Source organism: Trematomus bernacchii, unplaced genomic scaffold (assembly GCF_902827165.1).
Source record: "Trematomus bernacchii unplaced genomic scaffold, fTreBer1.1, whole genome shotgun sequence".
Lineage (NCBI taxonomy): Eukaryota > Metazoa > Chordata > Actinopteri > Perciformes > Nototheniidae > Trematomus > Trematomus bernacchii.
The window spans coordinates 1174390-1200341 of NW_022987714.1; the positions used below are offsets into that span (position 1 = coordinate 1174390).

Genomic DNA, 25952 nt, shown 5'->3' on the forward strand with positions numbered 1-25952 from the left:
AATCATTATCCTGGTGATTATTTCGCAGATAAACCTAGTAACCCCGCCCCCTTTTTAAAAAAACGGCTCTTTTGAACGGCTCTTTTGAACGGCTCTTTGAAAGGAACGGAGCCATAAGATCCGGCTCCCTTCAAAGAGCCATAATTCCCATCACTAATGTTCAGGCTGCTGTATTGTTACATTACTAAGGGTAAAGTTGTGAGTAACTTCCTTGAAAAACTGGAAACTGGGATAGACGTAGATCTACTTTTCAGAATTTCCTAATATTATCCATTCCCAGGTTTGTGTAAACCGGTGCACACGTCACATGACCAAGTTCAGCCAATAGCAAGTCGAGTTTGAGGTACCTTACCAGGTGCGTGCATATAGAAGGCTGTTGTTAGTCACCTCTGTGGCTCCGTACAACGTTACAAAACTGTATAAATCAACAGGTACACTCATAGAGGTTTAGTTAATTCGCTTCAATCGGTTCACCTGTCCCCTGAGGAAGGAGGAAGACGAACACTGCGGCTCATGGCTCTGATTTTAGTCGCCTGCATTGTGGCATTCTCCGGGAACACTTTACTGGCAGACGGTAAGGATGTAGCCTACACAATAAACTCTATTCTCTTGTTTAGATTTCACAGGTTTACACGATATTTAGAAATCTAGTTTGACTTATGACTTATAATGTATTGTTCCTGGTTTGTTTTTGTCTATTTAAAACGTACTGACAGCCATGTTTTCGGGATGCTGGCTGGGTAAATACCAGGTAATGCACATGTAGTTCGTGAGGGTCACTTTATCTGTCACAGTCACATGCTGTTGCCTGGCAACATAAGGTGACACGGACTTTGGACCCGGATGTGGGTCACCTTTTATGAAAAACTGTTAAAAAACGGTGGAATAAATCGAAAGTTTGACAGAGAGGAAACAGGGAGGAAAGTTGTGCAAGTGTTTTGTGATTTTAGTCATAGTCATAGGCACGATGAGCGCATGCGCTGAATATCCTGAAGAACAGGTCCAGATTCAATAGAACAATAGATCTCGTTAGAATTAGTTCTATTGTCTGGGATGTATTTTACATCTGTCCTGAAAAGGGAGCAGTTAGGCGTGATATTAACTTGTTGTTTGCTTGGAACATGTCCTCAAAGAGAAACCGGTATTCAGTGATCTTCTCTTTTCATCTAAGTCAACAAAACAGCCATTAGAGTCTGCTAGGTTGACAAAAAGTGTAAACAGGTTCACCTTCATGCACCATTAGACACTCAGTCATTGCTGAAAGCTGCCCTAACACTGAACTCAGCCTCATGAAGCTGCACAGGCTGTATGCAAAACACAGACACACGGTAGGCTAAGTGTTTTCTCCAAAGGCTTATTGTTTGATCACACAACATAGAGTAGAGATGAATTCAAACCTTTTTATGCCTTGACCCGATATGACCGACACACACAGTTGTATTGATTCATGTACTGATTATAATTCAGGAAAGCTCATGGCGAATAGTTCAATAGCAATTTGTAATCTGCAATTTTCTCATATTAAAGTGAACATTTTAATATTTCTTTCAATGATAATAACATTAATGATTAGATTCAAAAATGATAATTTCCTCCGACAGGTTAAAACGGGTAAACATGTTCACTTATAGTACAACACTCGCTGAAACATTTAGCCTATTGTATTTCTTTTTTTTGACACACATATATATATAGTTTACTTCATCTGCATTACTTGAACATTGGTCTTGCAAGATACAGTAATCTTGCACTCAGTTATTCTACTCTGTTTCTTCTTGCACTATTTTATTGTTTTTAAATCAGTGTTATTGTTTTATGACTTATATATATTTATGTTGCATTGTTGGAGGAGCCTGGGACCTAAGATTTTCATCGCCACATCTACACTACACCACATCTAGCTACTGTGTAAATGACAATTAAGCCTTTATATCTTTGAATCTTTGAATCTTGAATCTTTAAATAGTATCACATTTGCAATATCAGTCAAAAATAATCACAATTAGATATTAGTTGAAATAGTTTTGACCTAATTGAAATATAACAATCAGTTTTGGGATGGATAAAGGTGACTTGTTGCATCTCTAATGTGAAGGAGACTCTGAACTCGCTCTGTGTGTCTCTATCTGTAGCTCAGACGTGTGTGGATGGGAGCGTGTTTAAGGAGCAGGTGCTCTATGTGGGGCAGCAGGAGCCCCCATACCGGCTGACCTGCCCTCTGGAGCCCCAGAGCCCCCCCCTGCCCCGCCTGACCTGGCAGAAAGACTGCCGGCCGCTGCCATCCATGGAAGGGAAGGCCTACCTGGCGTTTGCCAACTTCAGCTCGGCAGACCAGGGGAATTACAGCTGTATGCAGCAGGGCAACAGCTCATCCTCATTCACTACGCGCCTCATAGTTAGTAAGTACTACGTCTATGTTTAAGTGTAATGGAGGCTATTTGAACAGGATACTGTAATTATGTGGCTCTCACAGTAAGCTATTTCTTGCAGGGTTTGGAGGCAACAGACCACATATATAACTTTCCAAAAGATCTGTTAGAATCTCTCCTCAGCCCAGATTATATTTGAATTGAAGTATTGGACATGTTTTAAAAGTGCTTTCTATGTTTGATTTTAAAGTATAGAAAGGTGTTCAAATCAAATGTCCTTTTCTTCTTGTAAAACAATTGATTATGTAGCTAATTAAAACACTACCTGTCCAATTTGAATGCAGTAAATAATTGCATTTTAAAGTAATCCCCCCCCAACGTTGATCTTGTTATCCCTGTACCAGACATAACGTTTGTATGGGGGTTTAGGGAGCTAGTTGAGTGAGTACACCTACAAGAAGGCATTTAGTTTCAGCTCGCCTTCCAGCTGCAGTCTCAGCCTGTGCACATGAAAGACGCTATTGTCTGCGTTTCCTACAGCGAACACAGATACCGCAGGTCCTTCCTCCCTGCAGCGGTCAGACTATACAACCAGCACAGGCCCTAGTAGACCCCCCCCCCCCACACACACTCAACAACACAACAACGCATATATATGCCGTTAATAACTGTGCAATATATACCTGGCTGCTCAATCCTAAGAACTGTTACAGGATGTGTATTTTGTAATTTGTGTAACTTTTAATTTGTTGTATTATATTTTTTATTATATTATAACTTTTTTTTAACTTTAATACTTTTTTATGCATGTGTAACATATGTAACATTAAGCTGTCTGTGGCTCTTTTTCTGCTGTAACTATGTAAATGTCCCCTCTGTGGGACTAATAAAGGTATTTTGATTCTAATAACAGTGGTTTGTCTTTTCTCAGAGTCACGGTGCTCCAAAGACCCAGAATTTATGCGAAATGAAGACAGACTCCATGGAAATATAGGATCCACTGTGACACTGAACTGCACGGCTCTTCTCTTCTGGGATCCCACAGAGGAGCACTGTGACACCGCGCTGCAGTGGAGTAAAGATCACTTTCCCCTCCCCAATCACATATATTACGCGCTGAATGCCTCATGGTGATTTGAAGTTTTTTAAAGTCAGGTTCAAGCATCTTCATAAAAAAAGCATTTGAGAGTGGAAGTAAGATTGAGTTTCCTTTCCATCTCATCAGGTCTCCTGCAGCCGGCCAGCTGATGGTAACCAGTCTGCTGGAGATCAACCTGGTGCAGGAGGATTTTGGGCTGTACATCTGCACAGTGAGGAACTATTCCTCTCTATTTAGAGTTTCGGAAGAGGGTAAGAAAACTACTTATTTATGTTGGTTTCTTACAATCCGTCCTGCATCTTTAGATACACTCTTTAGATCAAATAAACTTCAATGTTCTGCAGGAAAATGTGTCTTGGTTTCAGCCCTACATTAATATTGAGTATAGCACTTAATTGTTTTAGGAATCAGTCTTACAGTCACACTCCACTGACGGAATTCATATTCTGCAGTTTGCGATGATCAATTTGAATGAAAGTATTGGTTTATTGGGATTTTTCCATAGGCCACATTATTTCATGCGGTTGGCCCCACGGCCCCAACCACATATTTGCTGTTTTGGCAGCCATCGTCCTCCTCCTGCTCCTGGCTGTCGCTGCTGTTGTGTACTCCAGGTGTCACCTGAACATCAAACTCTGGTACAAGAATTCCTACGGAGACTATGAACTCAGTGGTAAGTGACATAATGTTGCTATAACCATGTGAGACTGTAAGAATATAAAGTATCAACATCATTGGTTTGTTTTTTTGTGTCTCTTCAGATGGCAAATTATTTGATGCCTACATCTCCTATGTGAACAATGACCACGACAGGAAGTTTGTCAACTTCATTCTTAAACCTCACCTGGAGAATAAAAATGTGTACAAAGTGCACCTCAATGACAACGCTATCCTACCTGGCTCAGGTAAGCCTAATGTCTGTTGTTGTTGTGGAATTAATGGGAGAGTGGGAAATGTGGACTCTCTTTTAACTAGTTTTTGTTCTCTTAACAGTCAAGAATGTTCAGATCCTTCTGAACCCGTTGCTACGAGTTATTCTGGGGCCCCTTTCACCCAATATGCCCTTGAGCAAGGCACTGGACAACCCCCTTCCCCCCCACTCCCATTGCTCCCCGGGCGCTGTACAATAGCTGCCCACTGCTCCTAGTACTAGACTCCTGGTACTCGGATGGGTTAAATGCAGAGAACACATGTCACTGTGTGTGCTGTGTGCTCTGCATGTGTGACCATTAAAGAGGGGTTTCATCCCTCCGATTCTATTCTATTCTATTCTCTGTTGCAATTTGCAACCATGAGTCCATTTTCTCATGTTAATCTAAATAATCTAAAAACAACAAATGCCATAACAATTTGTAAACAGCAATGATTTGTCTGACTATTTGTTATCTGTGTGTAAGCACTTTTTTTCTTTAGTAGCACATTCCTTGGTAACACATTTGAACCTAAAGCAGCCCATTTTTAACAACGCTCTACAATATTTTGTGTCTCCAGAACCGTCTGCAGAGCTGCTGATGAACTTGAGTCGCTCTCGGCGTCTGATCGTGTTGCTCTCTCATGCTTACCTCGAGCAGGACTGGTGCTGCAATAACTTCAGGTCACATGAATTCAATGTTGAACTAACACTGTTCAAACAACCAATAATATATACAGAATAAAGCTTAGTAAAATGAGTGTGGCATCATCACAATATACCACTTGAGGTCAGTGTTGCTGTCTCCACTATGTCCTATCCTGACACGGTGTGTGTGTGTGTGTGTGTGTTTTCAGACAGGGTCTTCTGCACCTGTTGGAGTTGTGTCCGCAGCCCATCCTCATCCTGTTGGAGGGTCAGTCCAAACGCATGAGGCCTGAGATCAAGCAGCTGCTCAATGATCACCAGCACTGCCTCACCGTCCTCACCTGGAAGCACAACTCTGTGGTAAGACCCACAAGAGTACCTAGCAGAGCGATCAATTACCACCAAAATACTATAGGACTTACTTTAAACAGAATTGTGTTTCACTTTTTACAAAAATAATAGAGATACATTATATTTTAGCAAAAATGACAGCAATATGAGTACAAGAAAAAAACCTCTTTAATTATATTTGTGTTCTACTCTTTACCGGCCATTTACATCTACGCAATTAAAGATATGTCTATACTATATATAATGGAATAGGGCTTCTACAGGTGAGACTACAGTTCAGTTTGACTCTTAACAGCGCAGTGTAACGTGTCATGTTTGGTTTCCACAGACTCCTTCCTCCGTCTTCTGGAAGGAGCTGGCCTTAGCGATGCCTCGTAGAGTCGTCTTCCGCAGCTCGTCTGCCTGCGAACCGCAGACTTTGCTACACAATGACAAGGACCCCATGCTGACCCTCGACTCCAACTACCGGGACTCCTATTCAGACACTGACCCTGCTGGAGATCTGGGTAAGAACAACAGTCACTATTAAGTTTGGAATAGTCTTACCTCTATCTGCACATAAAAGTAAAAGTGCCAGGTGACTGTTGTAATTAAAAATGCCACAACATGCTAAAGCAGGTTTATTCGTGTTTAACAACCATCTGGTAGTGATCCAGAGGTGTTAACACTAGTTGGTTGTCATGTACTTTTTCTTGAATAGCGATTCAAATATCAAACGTAATGGCCTATATTCAAGTCTCAACCTGACAGAGTCTCTTTTGTCTTTTTCAACATGCAATACAAGCTGACCTAGTTTGAATAATCAAACACAGATTCAACAGTTCATCTTTAACTAAAATAAACAAAATCCTTCGACATGATGAGCTTGCACATATTCTCTTTAACAGTTTGTCTGTCCTGTATCATATCAGGACATTCCAAGCCGATATGAGACAAATGCTTTCATGTCAAAGGAATAGCTCAGTATTAGCATAGTTGCCGAGATTCTTGATGAATAGATTAGTTCAACTTTTATACTTTACCTAAATGTGAAACTACAGTCAGTTATCTTAGCACATTAACTGGAAACAGGGTCAAATACCTAGCCTATCTCTGTCTGAAGCTCACAAATCTACACCCAAGATCTTTTCTTTCTTAATTGTTTTAAAAACATAATGGTTTAGACTAAAGGTTGTCTCAAGGTGACTAAAACATTTAAAAAAAGCTTCTCAATAACTATTAGTCAGTCACCAAACCCCATGTATACTACAACCTGAAGTTTTTGCACTGCTGGAGATGCTGGTTGATACATTTATTTATCTTTGTGCATAGCCAGGCTAGCTATTTCCCCCTGTTTCTACTATGTATGCTAAGCTAAATTAACAGCAGTTGTTGATTCACCAATGTGAAACTGATATCAACAATGTTATCTTCCTCTTGGCAAGAAAGCAAAAATGTCACCAGATGTTAAACTACGCATTTGATGTCTTAAAACAAAAGAATGAAACAGCCCTAACATGACAGCATTTCCGCAAATGTGTACTTTGCATTAGCATGTCTCACTCTTGTCTTCCTGCTGCAGGCCTTCGCCCCCCGCTATACAAGGCTCTGGCCTCTAAAGCTCCCGTCCTGCCCGTCGCTCACATCCCGTCCGCCGAGCCCAGACCCACGGACATCGACGTGTCGGACCTGGGAACACGCAACTATGGAGCGCGCTCAGACTTCTACTGCCTAGTCACTGAGGATGACATCTGATCGAAACCCCCCCACTGATCTCTTAAAAACGACTCTACTGATGCATTGCTTTATTGTTACCCAAGTCAATATGGGATATATGTGTGTCTTTTACAGTGTTGTGTTAAATCAAATGGTTAACTTCTTTTACCTTGTTTTTTCTATTTACCAAAGATTGATTTTTACATTTTTTATATTTTTGTTTACTGTTGTAAAATATCTAATGAGAAATTGTACAAGTTATTATCTGCTGTATTTGTGTGAATCAGGGAAAGAACTGTCATTTCACTGCTTTGATCTCTCATGAAGTCCCCAGCAGAGGGCAGAGGGCTGTCAGATAGATTGAAGGGATTTAGCTTTTCAAGCAGTATTTCAAAATATGACAGTTGACGGATTGGGAAAGAGAAACAATAAATGTAACAGTCTTAAATTATAACTCCGGACATCTGTTTGTGCACGTGAGGCAGGGCAATGCTCATGACCGATGAACTCGTAACATTTCTGTACATATGGGAGCTTTGTTTGTTTAATGTAAAAACACTAACAACGCAGCAATAATGCTAATAAAGCAGTTTGACAAAATACCTGGCTATTTCTCTCTTTTGGGATCATGATCTCTGTCTTCATGGGGTGATGATAGCAGTACCTGCAGTGAAATGAGAGCCTGAATAAGGGTGCAGCAGGGCAGGTCTGGTGCTGTTCTTGTCTGAGCAGGAGCAAATATGTAAACAGGGAGTGGCGGGCATTTCATCGTGATAGTGTCCCTTTATTACAGTCACAGCGAGAGTGTGCAGCACACACACAAATAAGACACACTTAATAAATGACATTTCAAATCGGTCTCTTTATTAGATGAAAAATATCATGATGATACATCTGCCTGTACACAACAAAAGCAAATCTTAAAGCAGTTAGAAATCCTACAAACTAAAAGGGAAACCATTTATGCCAGAGCAATAAATATTATTAAAAATGTAAGTTTTGAACAAAAATCTTTGTATGAACAATTACACATTTAATTAGAATATCCTACTTGCCAATTTATGAGTTTCAATGAGGTCTGGGTTCCGAGTTAGATTTTGCTATAACACCTCAAAAACAAAACATCATTATCACCATATGATATGTTTTGAAATAAAGTGAGCACTGTATTCTTTGTACACTCACACCACTTAATAAAGTACGCAAACGGGCTAATGAAGAAACATAAACAGACATAATGAAACTATGAATTGTGTTTGACAAAACAACTACAAATGTATGACATGACTGCGATTTTGCAATTTTAAAAAGCACATAACTAAACACAAAAGTCAACTTTGGAGATACATTCATTATTCCTAGATTTCTTAATCATAAGTATTAACATCCAATTTGCTATAAATCTCTGTGGCTTACATTCAATTATAACCATGTTATAATATTGACTCATTTATAAACACATTTATCCATCCTTAAACTAAAAAAACTAAGTACATAGTGTAGGTGCAAAGTATAAAACATTTGATTTCTTTGTAAAAGAAGAAGCAATATTTACAAGAACAGTATGTTTGTACCACACTTCAATCCATTCATTCTGTGCTGGAGGTGCGACAGTGAGCGGTCCATCAACAGTTGTCATCCGCAAAAGAAAACAGCTGAAATTATATCTGAATAAATGTTGCTCTGAAAAAAATAAATCCCTGATTCCACACTAAAACATACAGTGTTTAAACAAAAAGAGTAAATGGTTAAGGTAGTCGTGCCGGATCTTGAACGGTCTGTTGAGTAAAGAAAATACACAGGAAGTTGTTTTCCTCTGTGTAGATCCTCCATCACTTGTGTGTCCATGTTCTCATCCTAAAAAAGTATCTTTGAATAGTACAAACAGTCTCTTTGCTCCACTGGGGGCTGGTGGAGAGCAGGCCTCTTCACCACTGCCTTTTGTTTTAGATCATCATATCTACAAAATCTTGTCTCGCATACCCTTTCTGTAACACAGAGAAACAAACAAGACAATGTTATAACGAATACATAAACACATATTGTGTTTATTTACATTATAGAACGTATTCAAATACCACACAGTACACCTCTGTAACAGCTCCCTTGATTTTTAGAATTGACCTGAAGTTAATACCCTACTTTAAAATGTGTTAGCTGTAATTTGGCCCTTCATAGTGTTTATTTGACAGTCTACGGATTTGTATTTTTCATGGTCAACTTGTATTTACATTTTTAGTTCTGTTTAATTTCTATTTTGAGTTGTTTATATTTTACGTTTGTTTATTTACTACTATTTATAGATTTAAAAAAAGTATGACCAATGCCTTGTTGCCAATGCTGCTGTTACAAAAACATGTCCCAATTTAGGATCAATAAAGTACATCGTACCGTATCTTAGCGTAAGTTACCTCAGAACTCACGTTATAGCACAATAGTCAAATAGTCTGATGTTTGCCTACGTACAAGACAAGCTTTAATGCATTTTTGGTTCTGTTGGGACCTGTTTGTTAGGAAATAAATCTGCACACCGCACCCTTTGGGAGGGGCAAGTTGGAATCTGCAAAAGTCAGAACATGTAGGGCACCTGGCCCTGCCCAAGACACGCCCGAGTGGCTGTGTGTGTGTCGGTGTTGAAAGATAAGCAGTGTGAGCAGTCAGAGACAAAAAAAATGGTTTTGAACATGTGTCACCCAACTATTGAGGGAAACAATAGTTACTAACATGTCATGTAAAACATGAATAGAGAGGAATGTACATAGGCACACACACACACACACACACACACACACACACACACACACACACACACACACACACACACACACACACACACACACACACACACACACACACACACACACACACACACACCACACACACACACACCACACACACACACACACACACACACACACACACACACACACACACACACACACACACACACACACACACACACACACACACACACACACACACACACACACACACACACACACACACACACACACACACACACACACACACACACACACACACACACACACACACACACACACACACACACACACACACACAAGAATGAGGGTGTGGTTCAGTGACTATTGTTCGTCAGTCGACAAACATAATCGGACCTCTTGTTACTTCATTACATGTATTAATGTTTAAAATCTTGTTGAGTGATTTTATTGTTTTGTGGCATCTGAATGGATTTGAATAACACTTAAAAACTCTGCCTAAACTCTTAATAGACTGTTAGAAAAAAAAATCATAACTGATGCATTATCTCTAATATGTTATTGATTATCCCTCAGTTTTTTGGAGGGGAAATCATTAATCATGCAGAGCTCCTGTTTACTATCTTACTATCTTACCTCTTTGTAGCTTTTGTGCAGTTTCTTGTACTGGAACATGTTGCTGAGAACTGTTGATGCTGCTTTGGCTGCTTTCATCCTCCCCGTGCTAGGAAAAAACAGATTTATCCAAGGTTAACACTTGGTACAAATAACTTTATGTGAGAAGACGGGCTGAAATATTTCATGCAACATTCAACATGCAAATGTCATGCGGATGGAGAAATGTCAGGGTGAGAACACATTTATTCAATACAGCATGTTTATGCCACATTACAAAATCTTACCTGCAGGTGCCCGCCATGGTCTTGATGCCGATAAGTTTTGGCAGGCCGTCAAAGTATGTGATGTCTCTGGCAGCTATAGAGCTGCTGGTCACCAAGTTATTGAGAACTCCACAGATGTTCACCACCACATCGTTAGAGGGGTCCTTCTGGTTCCCATCGTCAGGCAGCTTGGTCACCAAGTTGTTCACCACCTTTGAGGCTGGATAAACCAATAAGTAATGTTAGATTATTCGTTGGAAACCTATATTTACAATCAACTTCCTGTTAAGGACTCACACTTTTCTTCTAATGTTCAAGAGTTTGGTTAAAAATGGTAAATTGTTATTTTTTTTAAATGTAGGCTTTTTCAATAACTTAAGAAAAAAAACTGACCCATGTCATTCTTATCCCTGGCATGGCGGGACAGATTTCGTAAGAAGCCTGAGAGGGATCGCAGCTCCAGGTCATTGGTGGTCTGCATGCGGTTCTGCACCTGCGGCAGGATGCGCTCCTGCTCCAGAGCCACCAGGCTCAGCACTGACGCCCACTGCGGGACAAAGAGGGAGAGACAGTTTAAATATGATGTAGATTGTTGCATTTGAATATGGCAAGATGAATATGCTTCTCACCCTGTTGTCTCCAGCGGTGATGTTCTGAAGAGCTCCAGCAGCCGCCTCGCGGGTGGTAGAGTTGATCTCGCAGTCTTGCAGCACACGGTTATAAACGCCCACAATCTGTGGATGCCACAGCCACTCTGCGCCTTTTGGCACCCGGGCCACCTCGGTGAAAGTGGAGATGTCCTGGTTCTTTCTCTGTGGGGAACATTTTAATTGACCAATTGGTAAAATTGGTATTCTCCACAAAGAATCATGCCATAGCACCACTTTAAATGTTGTGTTGACCAAAAATGTGCTCATAAGTAAGGATTGGAAATAATGAGTTCACCATGAAAAAAGTACAACCTATTAGTTGACTACAAAGGAGCAGACCTAACATGCACACAAAATGCTGATGGGTAAATCTCACGTGTGCGTACATTTTTGGCTTTCCGTCCCTGAGGTGTATAGCAACCAATGGCGTCGCCCTTTCCTGAGCCCTGAGCTCTAGTTGGTCCTTCCAGGCGCATCAGAGTAGTTGGAGAGATCTCGCTGTACAGCTGGTAGGAGAGGTTCCTCAAGACACACATTGCATTTTCCACCCCCTAAGAACACACAGACAAATAAATACACAATCCTTGGGTTGAACCAAAAAAAACGGATTCAATTCAGCTCCATCTCGTTTGATCTCACCTTGTCTTCTGCCTTGCTGTCCTCGAGGGAGTTCTTGATGTAGCAGACCAAAGAGTCCACCAGTCCGGATTGTTCTCTCATCTGCTGACGGGTGTTCTTGTTCACAGAGCTCATATTCCTGAGCAAAGAGAGGGGTCAGAGAGATATTTTAGGTAAAATCCAGATATCATGCATCATATTATTTTTAACAAACTGGGCTGGTATAAATCAAATATCACAATATTTTCTACAAAACATTATATTGATATTTTGACAATATTGTTGGCTTTACTATTAATGATCTCATAAAAATATTAACAGAAATGTTGTTTTGATAATCAATCATTAGTATTGTGGGTCTATTCACTTAAGGGTTACAGACAAATAATACAAGTTATACAAATACATCACTCTACTGTAATGCAGCTTTTAAAACCAGGAAACGAAAACACTTATGAAATATTACAATTTCAAAAATCTAAGATGATATCTAGTCTAATATCACACCATCAATATAATATCTATGTATTGCTCAGGTCTTAACCCAGCCAAATATTGACAAAATGAAAATGAGTTTAGAGATTAAAAACTCTTCAGCATGCACATAAACAGAGTCAAAGCGCCGGGGGCCTGGAGTGGCGCAGGCTTTCACACACAACTGTGAAAATAAATGGGTGTGGTAGAAGCTCCACTAGCCCGGAGCCAGTGAGTTGGCGTGCACTACCAGAACAAGTTCCCATACAGAAAATGTGTTCATGGGAAGGAAATCAAACCCAGGTGAGCCAGGAAGAAATACATCTTAATCAAAGGAGCATGCTGCAACCACACAGAGAAGACACAAATAGGTGAGGTGTACCTGAGGCATCCTGTGGTGTTGTAGAAAATGTCTGCCTCAGAGGCCGTCTGCTGGTAGCCATCAGTGTCTTTGCCTGACATAGGGATGAGGATGTTCTCCGTCAGCTCTGGGAGGGTCTCCTTGGCCAGTTTCTCCTTCAGGTTGTCTTTGGAGGAAAGGTTCCACAAGATACCTGCATACACACGAGAGGAGAGTCAACAAAACAGACTTTTATGCTTTATTTTACATATTAATTTGTGTTTTACTTCTCAACCTGGATGTGAGGATATTTTCACTTTAATCTTGGAGTTTTTGATGCTTCACCCTAACCTTATTTTAAATAAACAGTTCAACATTTGGGAAGGCAGATTAGTCACTTTCTTACTTAGAGCTGGATGAAAAGCTCGGTACCACTGTTATAGCTGTTTGTTCAGTATTTACCTAGCAGTTTGTTAGCTTAGCTTAGTAAGAAGACTGGGGGGAAAACAACTAGCCTGGTTACAAAAAGTATCTACCAGCAACTATACAACCTACAATAGTTGTTATTATAAGAAAAGACCTCTGTGATAGTTGGCAAAACTCCAGAAAAAAGGTGCACAGGTAAGCTACAGTTGCTCTGACATTTATCACATTCTCACAGAAATGAGTGATTAAGCGCCCCATCAGTTACAAATCAAGGTGTAACGGCTCAAAGGACTGACAAGGCCATCAGTCATAAAAGGGAGCGGCAGGTATACAGTACTGTTAGACCACAGGCCCAGACAACTCCCTCATATATATTACCCCTCTCTTCAAACTCCATATAGAAAACCTGCAGCTCCACCTCCTTTTTCTTTATGCCTTCAGACACACAACATGTCAGGCAAAAATCTCTACACTGTGAAGTTGGAGTTGTAAGATCAATTTCCAACATTCCTACAGTCTTCATTTTATGAGTGAATGACTGCCAGTTCTGCTGACAACAGATAATTGCAATAATGTCAGCGACTGAAGTTGTTGGAATGTAGTGCTGAGGGGTGGGGAGATGAGTCAACTGCAAACAAGAGTTATTCAGTTGTGAACTGTAAATATACATAAGAACTGAGAATAATCAACAGTCTAATAATCCAATCTCCTCTATCTATCTTAAAAATATGGAAGTAACTATAATTAGTTTAATTAAATGCTCACAATGTAATGTTCACTCAGGTATTGTAAGGACACCACTGTTAATATCATGCTGTATTCAAAAACTATGATAACATAATTTGCACAAGTTCTACTTGAGGCAAAAGTCCCAGCTCAGCTCTGCTTGTTGTATCATGTTTTTTATGTTTTTCCTACCAGTGATGTTTTTGTGGAGCTCATCATCTTTTTCCTTCAGTGCTTCGACCAGCTGTGGGATACCGCCCTCCTCGATCAGGGCCACCTTGTTGTCCATATTCTCATAGATGAGGTTGCGTGTTGCACCGGTGGCATAACGCTGCACTTCCTGGTTTTTGGAGTTGAAGAGCTTCACTAGCTCACTGATGCCCTTCAAATGACGCACCTAGAGACGGGGTGGCAGGGAAATAAATCGTCAGCTTAGGATATTTCATGTTTTTCACTCCATTTTACCCCATAGCTAGGCGATCTAGGTTAGATATAGGTCATGGATTAAAGCCCCTATGTTCCTGTATATTTGTTGAACAAATTATGGCACTAGGATTTGCCAAGTTCTGCAATAGGTTTTGGACGAATTGTTCAATTGTTCCGAAAGATATGCATGTTTTTGCTTTCTACCTGAGAGTTAGTTGAGAAAGATATTACACTGTAGATTTTATTAACTTGAGACAAAGCCAGGCTAGCTATTTCCCTCTGTTTCTGGTCTAAATATTAAGCTAAGCTTTACAAACATGCAAGAAAAGGAAATGGGTTTATTTGCAAGTAACTATTTGTAAACAAGTTGTTACAACACATGCCACATACCACAATAATTTAATAATCTTCCAACATTGGGACCTTTGTTGCATGTCGTACCCCTTTCTGTCCTATAACACATCTTTCTTTCCTTTTAATACAAAAACATCTGGATTTATTTTTTACAAAACTCATTAAACACCGAATCCAAACCTAGAATATTCTCAGAGGTAAAACACAGATGTAGCTCTCTATCACATAAGATAAGAGTGGTAATCCCTTCTGCAGTGTATAACTGACACTCAAAACAGACAGGGCAGAGTCCAGGTATGTTGACAGTGATAATACAAATGGACCAACATGTGAAGCAACCGGAGCACACCAGACCAGAAACAAAGGCGTAGCTACTTTATGACAAAATAAATGAAATACCCAGAGTTATGACCACAAGTTTAACTACCTCGTTTTTGGCATCGTTGTCACTGTAACACTCATGTTGAATGTAGGCGGCACCCAGGACCTGCAGGTCATGGTCCTCCTCTCTCAGGTTTTGCACTGCTGAGGGCATGTCCAAGGAGTTGATCCTAGTGAGGGAGCAAAAACACAAGTTCAACAAAAGAATCTAAAACATTATAATGACCCCATTACCCTGTTTTCTCATGTATGGAAGCACAAAATATGTCAGCAATAGTAATTATTTATGGATGATTTATTTGTTGTATGCAAAAATCCAGCTTCTGGTATTTTTTCCAAAGCACACAGTGGTCTGCAAATCTGCTCGGGAAACCACACGCTGGGATGTGTGAAATGTGAGGCCTAAAACTGAGCTGCCACACCCAAAACCAGTCCTGCAACTACGGAGCCTCCTCCCAATCCACAGCTCTTGTGAAATACTGCGCTCACATCACACACTCCCTGACTTAAACCTCCAGGCACATGGAGGTTGTGACATTTTCTATCATATCATTAATGTAAGAGAAAAAGTCAGTATTTACAGCAGCAGGAAAATGCACGGGGGACTGAATCAAGAGAAACTGCAGTTCTCCAGTTCATCTAACCTAGGGACATGTCATTGCGTGCAAAAGTGTGCCTTACTGATATGTTTTTAGGTGTTATATTAATAAGTGTTTGGACAAGTATGAAGGCTCTCTTTAGCAGGGGGGATTGAGCTACTGTATATTAGGCTTTTCTTTCACAAAATAATTCAGGATCAGTTGATCAATTACTGGATTTCTTAGGATTTGTTGACAAAAGGAAAAAGACTACACAATATCTACACACAAGTTACCCTCTAAAGATCTGTCAGTAATACAGTATGAAAACAAACAAATGAGTCATCATTGTTTTAAAAGTGAAAAAGGTGGGGACTTGGGGCACAATGGGATGTAATGTAAGCTTCTCACCCGCTGAGGTTTCCCATGCTGGCTCCCATCTCCATCTGCCCGAAGACGTTGACGTCCATGCCCCTGCCCACACTGTGCATGCTTTTGATTGACTGGGCACGAGACATAGAGCCCTGACGCTGGGCCATTCCATATCCATCCATTCTGTCCCCCCCACTACTATACACACTCCCACTGGACATGATCTGCTGCCCAGGCAAGGAGCCAGTGCTCATCCGGTTTCTGTTTGTAATCCTGCTGATGGTGCGGTGGGCCGGGCCTTTGTAGGAGTGCTGCTGGGTGACCTCCACCTCTCCTCCTGTCATTTCTTCGCTGCGAGCAAGAGTGCCACTAAGAGATCGGCGCATGGGAGAGGTAAAGGTCATGGAGCCTCCTCCTTGCCTGACCTGGGTGGCGTAGCCGTTGACTGCGCTTTGTGCATACTGGCGGCCATAGGTGGCGTCACGCTCCGAGACCATGCTGCAGGCATCGCTCATATCAGCCCACCCGGGATTCACCTGCGCCGTGTGCTGCCGCACTGCGTTCGTGGAGAGGGTCTCTGGGTCCACGTGTCTTGTTTGCATGACGGTCGTTTGGTAGCCGCCACCTTGGTAGCCGCCACTTTGTAAGCCGCCAATTTGCATGCCGCCAGTTTGCATGCCGCCAGTTTGCATGCCGCCACTTTGGTATCCCCCACTTTGGTATCCCCCACTTTGGTGTCCCCCACTTTGGTGTCCCCCACTTTGGTATCCTCCACTTTGGTATCCTCCACTTTGGTATCCCGCACTTTGGTGTCCGCCACTTTGGTATCCCGCACTTTGGTATCCGCCACTTTGGTAGACAGCCCCACCGTTCCCACCACCACCTCCCATTCCCCCAACACTGATCCTGTGCAGCGTGGCCAAGTCTGCACCAGCAGATCGGGCACTGAAACCCGTTGTCTGGGAGATGCGTGGACCCTGAGGATGAGGGAAGGAGTGACGATCACAATCAAATGTGTAACCAGAGATACTCATTAAGCTCTAGTGAACTGTGTGTGTGTGGGTGACTTTGTGGGTGACAGAAATGGTTCCTCAATCCGATCACAGCAATTCTACTATCTTGCAGGTCAGCCCTAAGACTGTTTTGTCATTTTAGTTTCCTTCCCTCATACAAAAAATTATTTAGTTTAATATGCAACTTCAGGTTTCTCTTAGGCGAAGAGCTCAAATATCTGTGGCCCAAATCCAGCATCTTCCTGTTGAATCACTAAAATGGAGGAATCTAGAGGGTAGACTTGAAAACCTGAGGTGATCTCATCACAGCGTACAGTGAAATACCACACATGCTGTGTCCTGGGAGACCCGCTCAAGCACTGGCAGAGAGTCAGTGATGTGTTTGTTTTATTAAAACACCTAGTTAAATGACATATTACACGATCAGCTGAATATTTTTATAGAAAGTGTGAATACACGCTGAAAGAGTGAGATAATGCAGCAGTACTCACCATTGTTTTGGAGCCTGAGTACATGTATGATGACTTGGAGCTGTAGTTTGGATTATTGGTCTGATGTTTCAATGTTGAAGCCCCGCCGTAGTCTGGAAGGAAGCAGAGAGAAAGAATAACAGATGAATACATTAACACGATCACATTGATTTCAGTGATAGGCTTTACTGAAAGACTAGCTGGTTTAAATGACAAAATAAAGGCAATTGTACTCAGATACAATTACTGAGAACAAATATTTTATTGAATGTTACTAATGAAAATGTTTACAAAGGGGGATACATCTGCATATATTATTTTTGGTAAAAAGCTTATAATATAGATAATTAGCATTCATCTTGTTGATCCTATCCAGAGTTAATTCCAGATATTTCAAAGAACTATTAATAGAAGTTTGACAGTTTTCAGTGTTGAGTACTCTTAAACTGCCTGGTTTAACTTTTAATGTTTTAGGAAATGTCAGCTTAATTGCCTGCTCAAAACATTTGTTAGTTAAAAAAATAATCAAATGTAATAAGAGAACTTTGATAAATTAATTAAAAATAGTAAAAATGACCTCTGATATTTTAGAACAGGGGAACTAGTATCTGTAGTAACCTTTGCAAAACCGTGAATTGTTAGTAATTGACCCTGAAAATAGATTTATTTGACAAATGCCTTTTACTTTGGTTTAATACGTTTTGTGAGGTCATCCTTCAGTGATGAGATAATTTTCTTTTTAAATTGATTGATTGATCCAAATTTCTCAAAACATGGAATACTAAACTGGTTTTATAATGATGTAAAAGAAGGACAATGTTGACTACCCTGCCAGTGGGAGCAAATAAAACGTTTGATTAGTGCTTTGTGTTGTGTGTTTGATGTGTCAACTGATCATTGAGCTCTGCCACAAAATAACACACATGAATAATACAGCATCAAGTGAAGCCTGACCTTCAGTGGCGCTACTGCACGTAACCACGCGATCAGGAAAACAGGGAAAATTGAATCCTGTTAACTTTACAATGTTGTTTCCAAATTAAAACAAAAATCCTTTGGGTTATTGTTCTTTCATCCATTGACCCTCATATAAGCTCATTTGAATACAACAGAGACTGACTTTTTTTTGTCTGCAAGGGTAACTGTAAACATGGAAACAAATCTAAGTAAAATAATGATGGAACAAACAGCACAGTGGATGAAGAATTCATCACAACATGACAGCCGTAACAAGGTGTGTAACGCCCTTACATTTGTGATGATTTGCATGAAAAACATACAGTTGCAGGTGTCCTGTTGCCCTGAAGCCTGACGTTTCAATTGCACACAGTCAGTACCAGCAGGACCGACCGGTCTCACGTCTCTGGTTACCCTTCACAGACATAATTGTCTCTTTCTGGTTTAAATGGTTGCATAACAGTCATGTGATTTCACTTTCTAAATGTAACACACAGCTAAAATAAAGTAACCTGCAGTCAGTGTTTGAAGAAGATCTTTAACATGATCTTAGCCAATGATCAGTATTATCTCCAGGCAGCATATCATGTTTCAAAACCAACTAATCCCTTTGCATTTAGGAAGTGCAACACTGAAGGACCTCCTACTCTAACTGGAGAAAAAAAATGTAATTGTACTGTAGGTGGGCATCTGTTTCTCACATGTCTTATGCTTCAGAGGGGTGGAGTGAACCGCCTTCCACGCCTTATTGCTTTAGAGCACTTACACCACTTAGTGTGGGGGAAAATGACTGACATGTTCCCTGGCCACGTCCCAACCTGGCAACGCCCAAAGCACCTTTACAACACACAGAGGACACACCTTGAAAACTGAACTTTCCGATTTCATTTGTTGTTGTTTGAAAAATTAACTTTGGACATGAAGTCAAATCTTAAGCATACACTCTCTTTTTCTCGCTCTTACTCTCTGCCAGGACTCGTCCACCTGTAAACATTGGTCCATACATGCACATTTTATTGCAGCATTTAAAACACAAGAGGAGGCGTTCCTTCCTCTTGGCGTTTTCCTCATGTATGAACTGTGATGCATTCATAACGAGTCCTTCTAAAGCCACAAACCACTGAAATGGCAGCATTCCCTGTTGTATTGTCAGGAATCCTTCTTTCTCTCTTATTCAGGTTACAAAGAATTTGACATAGCCACAATTTATGACTGTCCATCTTCCTCCCCCGGCAAAGCCCAGAGCAAAGGACAGGCAGAGATAAAAGTGTGCAAAATATCATGCTCAGACACGATTTTCATAAATTGCGGCAATATTTGACTGTTTGTTCCAACAGTTAAAATGTCACGAACAGTATGTGTTTTCTTTCAAGGCAGGTGCTGTTTGTGCCTCCGGGAAGTGCTCAAACTAGACGAGTGAGAAAACATTCTCCTGCACAAACCAGAGCTGTAAATATGATGCAGACAAGGAGCTGTCATTGCACTGCTCCCTGTAGTTTGGGGCAAAGCAATGAATTATGGGACAGGAAGAAATGCCTTCATGCATCAAGCAGGCATACACGTTCTTCTCACCATTTTGTGTAGCTAAACATGTTACACTGAATCAGCTTCTTAAATTCAGTAATGTCACAACTAAGTCTACTCATTCAAAACTCCCATGGAAGACTTTCCCCTGTGAGACTCTGGGGGAGTCTCACTGCTGCTTACGTAACAACCCCACCTTGGCTGTGTCAAGCTGTGTCAGACAGATGCTCTTTCACAATGTACAGTATTTTACCAGACACACAACTGGTTCTCACCACACCGTCATCTCTCAGTATCTCTTCAGCCCTCACCTCTTAAAGCTGAGTAAGACCTGAAACCCAATCCCACAGTGGAAGGCTTTTACCTGGCTCTGCTATCAGGGAAACTCATGAAAGCAGGGCTTGTTTGAGCCTGTTACACATTAACCCTTTCTCGTGTGAGGGTACGAGGCATAAACACTGTAAGATCAAATGTGAGGATTCAGATTCAGGTTCTACCGCTACGGACATGCAGAGGAGCCGAATAGACAAATTCCAGACAAATTGTGCTGACGGCAAGCAATGAACAAACATGCGCATGAACACACACACACACCCAGATGAATGATAGCTTTTACTTTCAAGAGTGTGTACACTCTTGAAAGTAAAAGCTACTTCACTGATCTGAGTCACCAATCTAGGAACATTATAAAATCGTATCCACAAAAGATAAATTAACTATTTTCTACCCTAAACAATAAGTATATTAATCTATTTGTCAGCCAATAGGTAATTTATTGTCCCCTCTTTTTTAATGTATATATTTCTTTGACTATAAGTTTACTGGTTCCAGCAACTTAACTGAACCAACTGATTTATCCATTAATAATCCATTTGTATAGCAAATATTTAGTGGAATAACAACAAAATGAATAAAGTACTTTGCTTTCACAATCTATTGATACTGTATGCGGGTGTGCAGTGTGACTAAAAAACAGAGATTGGACCTTACACTGTAGGGGTTTGACATTTTTAAAACACAGCAATATGTTGGGATGTCCAGTGTCTATTTCAGTAGTTTGGAGTAAGGCTAAAGGAAACAAAACACGTCTGACGGATCAGATAAGAACTTCCATTTCTCGTCTGTAACACAGTTAAGAGGTCAGTTTTTAGGGTTTTAGTGTCGGACCCATGCACCTGTTTTTGTTCCTGAACTTTGCCAGTCCCTTGCAGAGCACAGGTCATTCCTGTTCAGGTCATCCCTGTACTCTGTACACGGAAATAAGCAACTGTCATGACGCAGAAGGTGGAGACACTTGTTAAAAACAACGAAAAACACTTGTTGGTGTTTACCTGACATGGCGTAGTGTGAAGTTGATCCATTTTGACGCGGAAGTGTGGACTTCTCCGCCAGTCTCATCTGGACCTGCTGCTGCACGCGTCGCGCTCGGGTCATCTCGTCCGACATCGTGCCCCCGTTCCCCAGGTGGATCTCCGACGGGAGCCCATAGGTGGTGACCGAGGTGTTGGGCTGTAAGGCGGACAAAAACACACTCTCAGAGCCCACGATACTCATGGTGAAAAGTTAAAAGACGCGCGTAGGGCGTCCTGGTAGAAACAGTCCGTGCTGCGGCAGGTTGTTTGTGCAGCTGAAAGTGTGTGAGGGGCGCAGAGAGAGCAAGGCGATCAGAGTGAGCAGAGCTGCCCATCAGGGGGAGGAGCCTCGGGGCAGCACTACCTGCACAGGTGCTCTTCTTCTTCACTTTTACCTCTGGGACGTTACATTACTGCCTCCCTCTGGACGGTGTCCCTCTCAATATTCAGCAGTTTACATAAAACCAAATCGCCATTATCTTCCTGTCCTCCTCACTGACTCTACTCTCTAATATACTTTCGACTGGCCTCTACTTGACCTGGTGACCTCAATCACACATAGGTCTATGCTGCTGGTTGAGTCACATTCTTCCCGCACACACTGTTTAACAAATACTCAGTTTAGCATGTTCAGTTATGGTTGACGAAAGCAGTAACTGGATTTTTATTTCATTTGAATTACATTAAAAACAATTTTTATTGGAAAATAACTGAAACCGGCATGAATCCATTTCTGGGGGAAAAAAAAATATATATAACAATAATGTAAATATGAATATGAAAATGTTTTCATTTTAACTTTATTTTTTAAAGGTTAAATACATTGCAATCATGTATGTGACAAATAAAAGTAAAACAAAGATCCATCTTGTAACACAGTGAAACAGGAAGTGTCAGTGAGGATGAACCAGGTCAAACAGCTGTGAATAGACCTGCCTGTGTCAGCTCTCTGTGACTAATTCATTCACACTATGATGCCACATGTCATCCAGTGTGACGGCACTGTTATTAACAGTGGTGCATAGCAACAAAGTTATTTTACTCAAGCACTGTACCAAGAGATATTTTAAGGTACTATTTCCATTTGATGCCATTTTATATTTCTACTTTTGTTAATGTTAATGTTGAATTTCAAAACCCTCGTTTTTTTTCATTTTTTCACTGCATAGTTACTAGCTCCCAGTCGTATATGGAGTTGACACATTGGTGGTGCCTCCACATTATGCCTACATTTTCTTTATTTAATCATAGTTTTATTCTGTAATGGGCCATTCTTGTTAATGCGTGATTTTGCTACTTCAGTAATATTACAATACTTTTACTTAAGTCACTTTTGGAATGTGGGAATATAACTTGTAACAGAGTATTTCTACACAGTAGTATTGCTGCTTTGACTAACGTAAAATATATATGAGCAGGCTACTTTTCCTTCCAACGACTTTTTCGTTTTTCAAACATTGTTTCATTTATTGGTATATTTTGGGAATTAAAGATATTCCTCTGGTTTTTTTCAAACTGCAAAAGTTAAGTTCAGACATTTGTACCCTATGCCTCAGTGTTCAGAGTTGAAAAGCTTTCGGCTCTCAGTAATTAGATAGATTTATCTGTGACGTTTTCACAAACTGGCCTGAGATTGAGTTCAATCTTGCAAATGACGTTGAGTGTGAATGGAGGACTGTTACCAGGTGTGGCGCAGTCTCACTCGATTATTAAAATGGAGCTACACCTTAGTTTTATCTGGTTTGTTTTATATGAGTTTAGCAACAATGAGTCATCACAGCCGTTATGAAAGCAACATGAAGCGTGGGAGTAGAACATGATACATGCCGAATGCCTGCAGTATACTGTACACCTGTCTAGATACAGACTATATGAAAAAGTCACTGTTGGACAGAGATGGGAGAAGTACTCAGATCTTGTACTTAAGTAAAAGTAGAAGGTAAGGTAAGGTACGTTTATTTATATAGCACATTTCAGACGCAGAGGCTATTCAAAGTGCTTTACATGTTCATTAACACATAATAGTAAGACAACAGAGAGGAACACAATAAATAAACATAATGGAATAACAGATTCATAAAAACAATGCATTAATGAGATACAAAATTGTTTAAAAACGACATTGTAAATACGGTAAGTGCTAAAACAAGTTAAAAGGCTTCTGGGTAAGCAGCTCTAAAAAGTAGTGTTTTTAGCCTCGACTTAAAAGAACTCAGCGTTGGTGAAGACCTCAGGTTTTCTGGAAGTTTGTTCCATTTGTGGGGAGCATAAAAACTAAAAGCAGCTTCGGCGTGTTTGGTTCTGAGCCGGGGAACAATGAGTAAAAAATGAGTAAAAAATAAGTACCAGAGTGTAGGAATACTCAGTTACAAGTAAAAGTCCTGCATTCAAAATGTTACTCAAGTAAAAGTACAAAAGCATTAGCATAAAATTACACTTAAGTAACTCAAGTAAAAGTACTCATTATGCAGAATGGCCCATTTCAGAATAATATATATTATATGTTTTGATTATAATTATTGATCAATAAAGTGTTTATCAAAGCTGGTAAAGGTGCAGCTAGTTTTAACGACTTTGTATACTGCAGGGTAGCTTGTGAATTTACTCCAGGTGGAACTAAAGTCTTATTTAAGAGTTGATTATATTTCACATCATAAATCCAAATCTGCAAAGTAACTAAAGCTTTAAGATAAATGTATTGGAGTAAAAGTAAACGATTGACCTGTGATTTGTAGTGGAGTAGAAGAACAAAGTAGCCAAACATTGAAATACTCAAGTAAAGTACAAGTACCTTAAAAGTGTACTTAAGTACAGTACTTGAGTAAATGTACTTAGTTACTTTACACCTCTGCTGTTGGACCAGTTAAAACATCTGTAATTGAATTCAAAATACACATCAATGCTCTTGTTGCCCTTCTTCATGACTGCCTTTCTTTGTTTAGGTGCAGCTAAGGAGAAAATGTTAAACTGCAACCTCTCTGAACCTTTCCCAAACATTTCCCTCGAAGGTAGAAGAGGATTTCATTTCCCCAAAGCAGATCAAAGTTGATAGGTTTACACTGGATTGGATGAAGAAGGAGATGTATAGAAGACACCTTCCTATGCCTATCATTTCAATTATAATCCTCATTTACCCGAAAAAAAATCACCTTTCTTGTTTTGACTAATTTCTTCATACTCTTTCCAGAGTCTGACTCCACCCTCATGTATAATGTTTGTTGATGGAAACAATCAGTCAGCGGAAAAAGGAGAACTCACAGCTTCACACGCAGACGCCGAATGTCTCATTGAGTTTGAGATGGTGACAAATGTTCTTAGTTTGTAGTTGATACTTAGTACTTGATGATTCCAAAAGATTTAATTAATTTGCTACACTTTTTCTTTAAATCACAGATTTTGACTTACCATAACCATTGAAGTTGCGTTGATTGAAGATGCTCTCCTTTCTGGTGAAGTGTTCCTTCTCGTCTCACCGAAAGATCTGATATGGTGGGATTAATTGAAAGTATTAAAAGTAATACGCAAAGTCACCGCCCTGAAATGTACTATCCTCCTTTCCATCCCAGGTAAATGCAGAGCGTGCACAAGACAAAGAGATGAGTCACCGGAGAGCATGTCACCGCAGGGTGTGTACAGAGGAGGGGGGCAGACAGTCTGACTGCCACAGAGGACACAAACTTTGATTTCACTGTTGAATTTTGTTTTTTTTACCATAAAGATATTTACTTTCTGCTGTATAACTGTTCTGGGAATGTTAGGGAGGTTATGTATTATAAACTTGGACAATATATTGTATTTATGGTGTGTGATTCAACATCAGTGCTGATTTTTTTAGGATGTTGCAACATATCATTTATGACTCGCGTGTGTGCGTCAAAGAAAGTGATTTCATCGGAGAGAGAGAGTGACACCCTGATTCTAACTGTCGCATGTGTCAGGATCCAACTGTCTGTCTGACTGATTTACTTGGTAATCTTCGAAACCTTGCAACATGGCAAAGTATGTGGACACTCAAAAATGAGAAAAACCTAAAAAGAACAACGTGTCAAGTAATGTTTAAAAATCTTCACCCAATACACATAGGAGACTCTCACAGAGGTTTAAAGAAGAAATATCTGCAAATATGGCAGCAGATGTGGAAGGATTATGAGACAATGTGCACAGAGCTCAACACCTGCTAGAGGACTGACGTGTCAATATTATATTAAAAAAGGAACTATTTTGTGTTTGTATATGTTGTTCAGGCAATACACGAACAGATATGTATTTCTCTTGTTTGCCAAAAGTATGTTACCCTACATGGAGCTGTCACAATATGCTTTTTGTAGCTCCAACATTAAATTAATGTTCTTCTTATTATAGACACAGGCATTTCCAAACATTTGGTCTACCTACGCTGTCAAATGTATTATCTCTTCGATTTACACACGGCATCTATTGCACGTCTGTCCGTCCTGGGAGAGGGATCCCTCCTCTGTTGCTCTCCCTGAGGTTTCTCCCATTTTCCCCTTTAAACTGTGGGGTTTTCTTTGGAAGTTTTTCCTTGTACGATGTGAGGGTCTAAGGACAGAGGGTGTCGTATTGTCATACTGATATT

The 25952-nt window shown here is 40.4% G+C and overlaps 2 protein-coding genes across 3 annotated transcripts; one reads left to right on the plus strand and one right to left on the minus strand.

The window, feature by feature from the left end:
- The first annotated feature begins 337 nt into the window (after positions 1-337).
- Positions 338-8369, plus strand: sigirr (single immunoglobulin and toll-interleukin 1 receptor (TIR) domain). Its single transcript, XM_034142053.1, has 10 exons — positions 338-574; positions 2133-2399; positions 3301-3499; positions 3595-3719; positions 3974-4141; positions 4230-4373; positions 4960-5062; positions 5236-5386; positions 5706-5883; positions 6939-8369. The coding sequence occupies exons 1-10, from the start codon at positions 514-516 to the stop codon at positions 7109-7111; spliced, it is 1569 nt and encodes a 522-aa protein (XP_033997944.1). The 5' UTR covers positions 338-513; the 3' UTR covers positions 7112-8369.
- On the minus strand, positions 7915-24866 carry pkp3a (plakophilin 3a). Of its 2 annotated transcripts, XM_034142041.1 has the most exons (14): positions 24761-24866; positions 21335-21512; positions 17544-17635; positions 16079-17016; positions 15136-15259; positions 14121-14325; positions 12819-12990; positions 11984-12101; positions 11731-11895; positions 11324-11506; positions 11088-11241; positions 10716-10914; positions 10450-10537; positions 7915-9060 (listed from the first exon to the last, which is right to left on the minus strand). In XM_034142041.1, exons 1-14 carry the CDS (start codon positions 24767-24769, stop codon positions 9019-9021), a joined length of 2667 nt encoding a protein of 888 aa, XP_033997932.1. In that variant the 5' UTR covers positions 24770-24866; the 3' UTR covers positions 7915-9018. The 2 variants fall into 2 exon arrangements, with proteins under 2 accessions (XP_033997932.1, XP_033997930.1); XM_034142039.1 differs by lacking the exon at positions 24761-24866 and having other exon boundaries at positions 21335-21664.
- Between the last annotated feature and the right edge of the window lie 1086 nt (positions 24867-25952).

What these genes read in the sequence shown, in the direction of transcription:
- sigirr (XM_034142053.1), top strand. Translation starts at nt 514, where the DNA reads ATGGCTCTGATTTTAGTCGCCTGCATTGTGGCATTCTCCGGGAACACT. An exon ending in TACGCGCTGAATGCCTCATG is followed by an intron (nt 3,500 to 3,594) that starts GTGATTTGAAGT and finishes CCATCTCATCAG; the next exon opens with GTCTCCTGCAGCCGGCCAGC. An exon ending in CCTGGAAGCACAACTCTGTG is followed by an intron (nt 5,387 to 5,705) that starts GTAAGACCCACA and finishes TGGTTTCCACAG; the next exon opens with ACTCCTTCCTCCGTCTTCTG.
- pkp3a (XM_034142039.1), bottom strand. Translation starts at nt 21,557, where the DNA reads ATGAGTATCGTGGGCTCTGAGAGTGTGTTTTTGTCCGCCTTACAGCCC. An exon ending in AACACCACAGGATGCCTCAG is followed by an intron (nt 12,102 to 12,818) that starts GTACACCTCACC and finishes CTCTTTGCTCAG; the next exon opens with GAATATGAGCTCTGTGAACA. An exon ending in CAGGGATAAGAATGACATGG is followed by an intron (nt 10,915 to 11,087) that starts GTCAGTTTTTTT and finishes TGGTTTATCCAG; the next exon opens with CCTCAAAGGTGGTGAACAAC.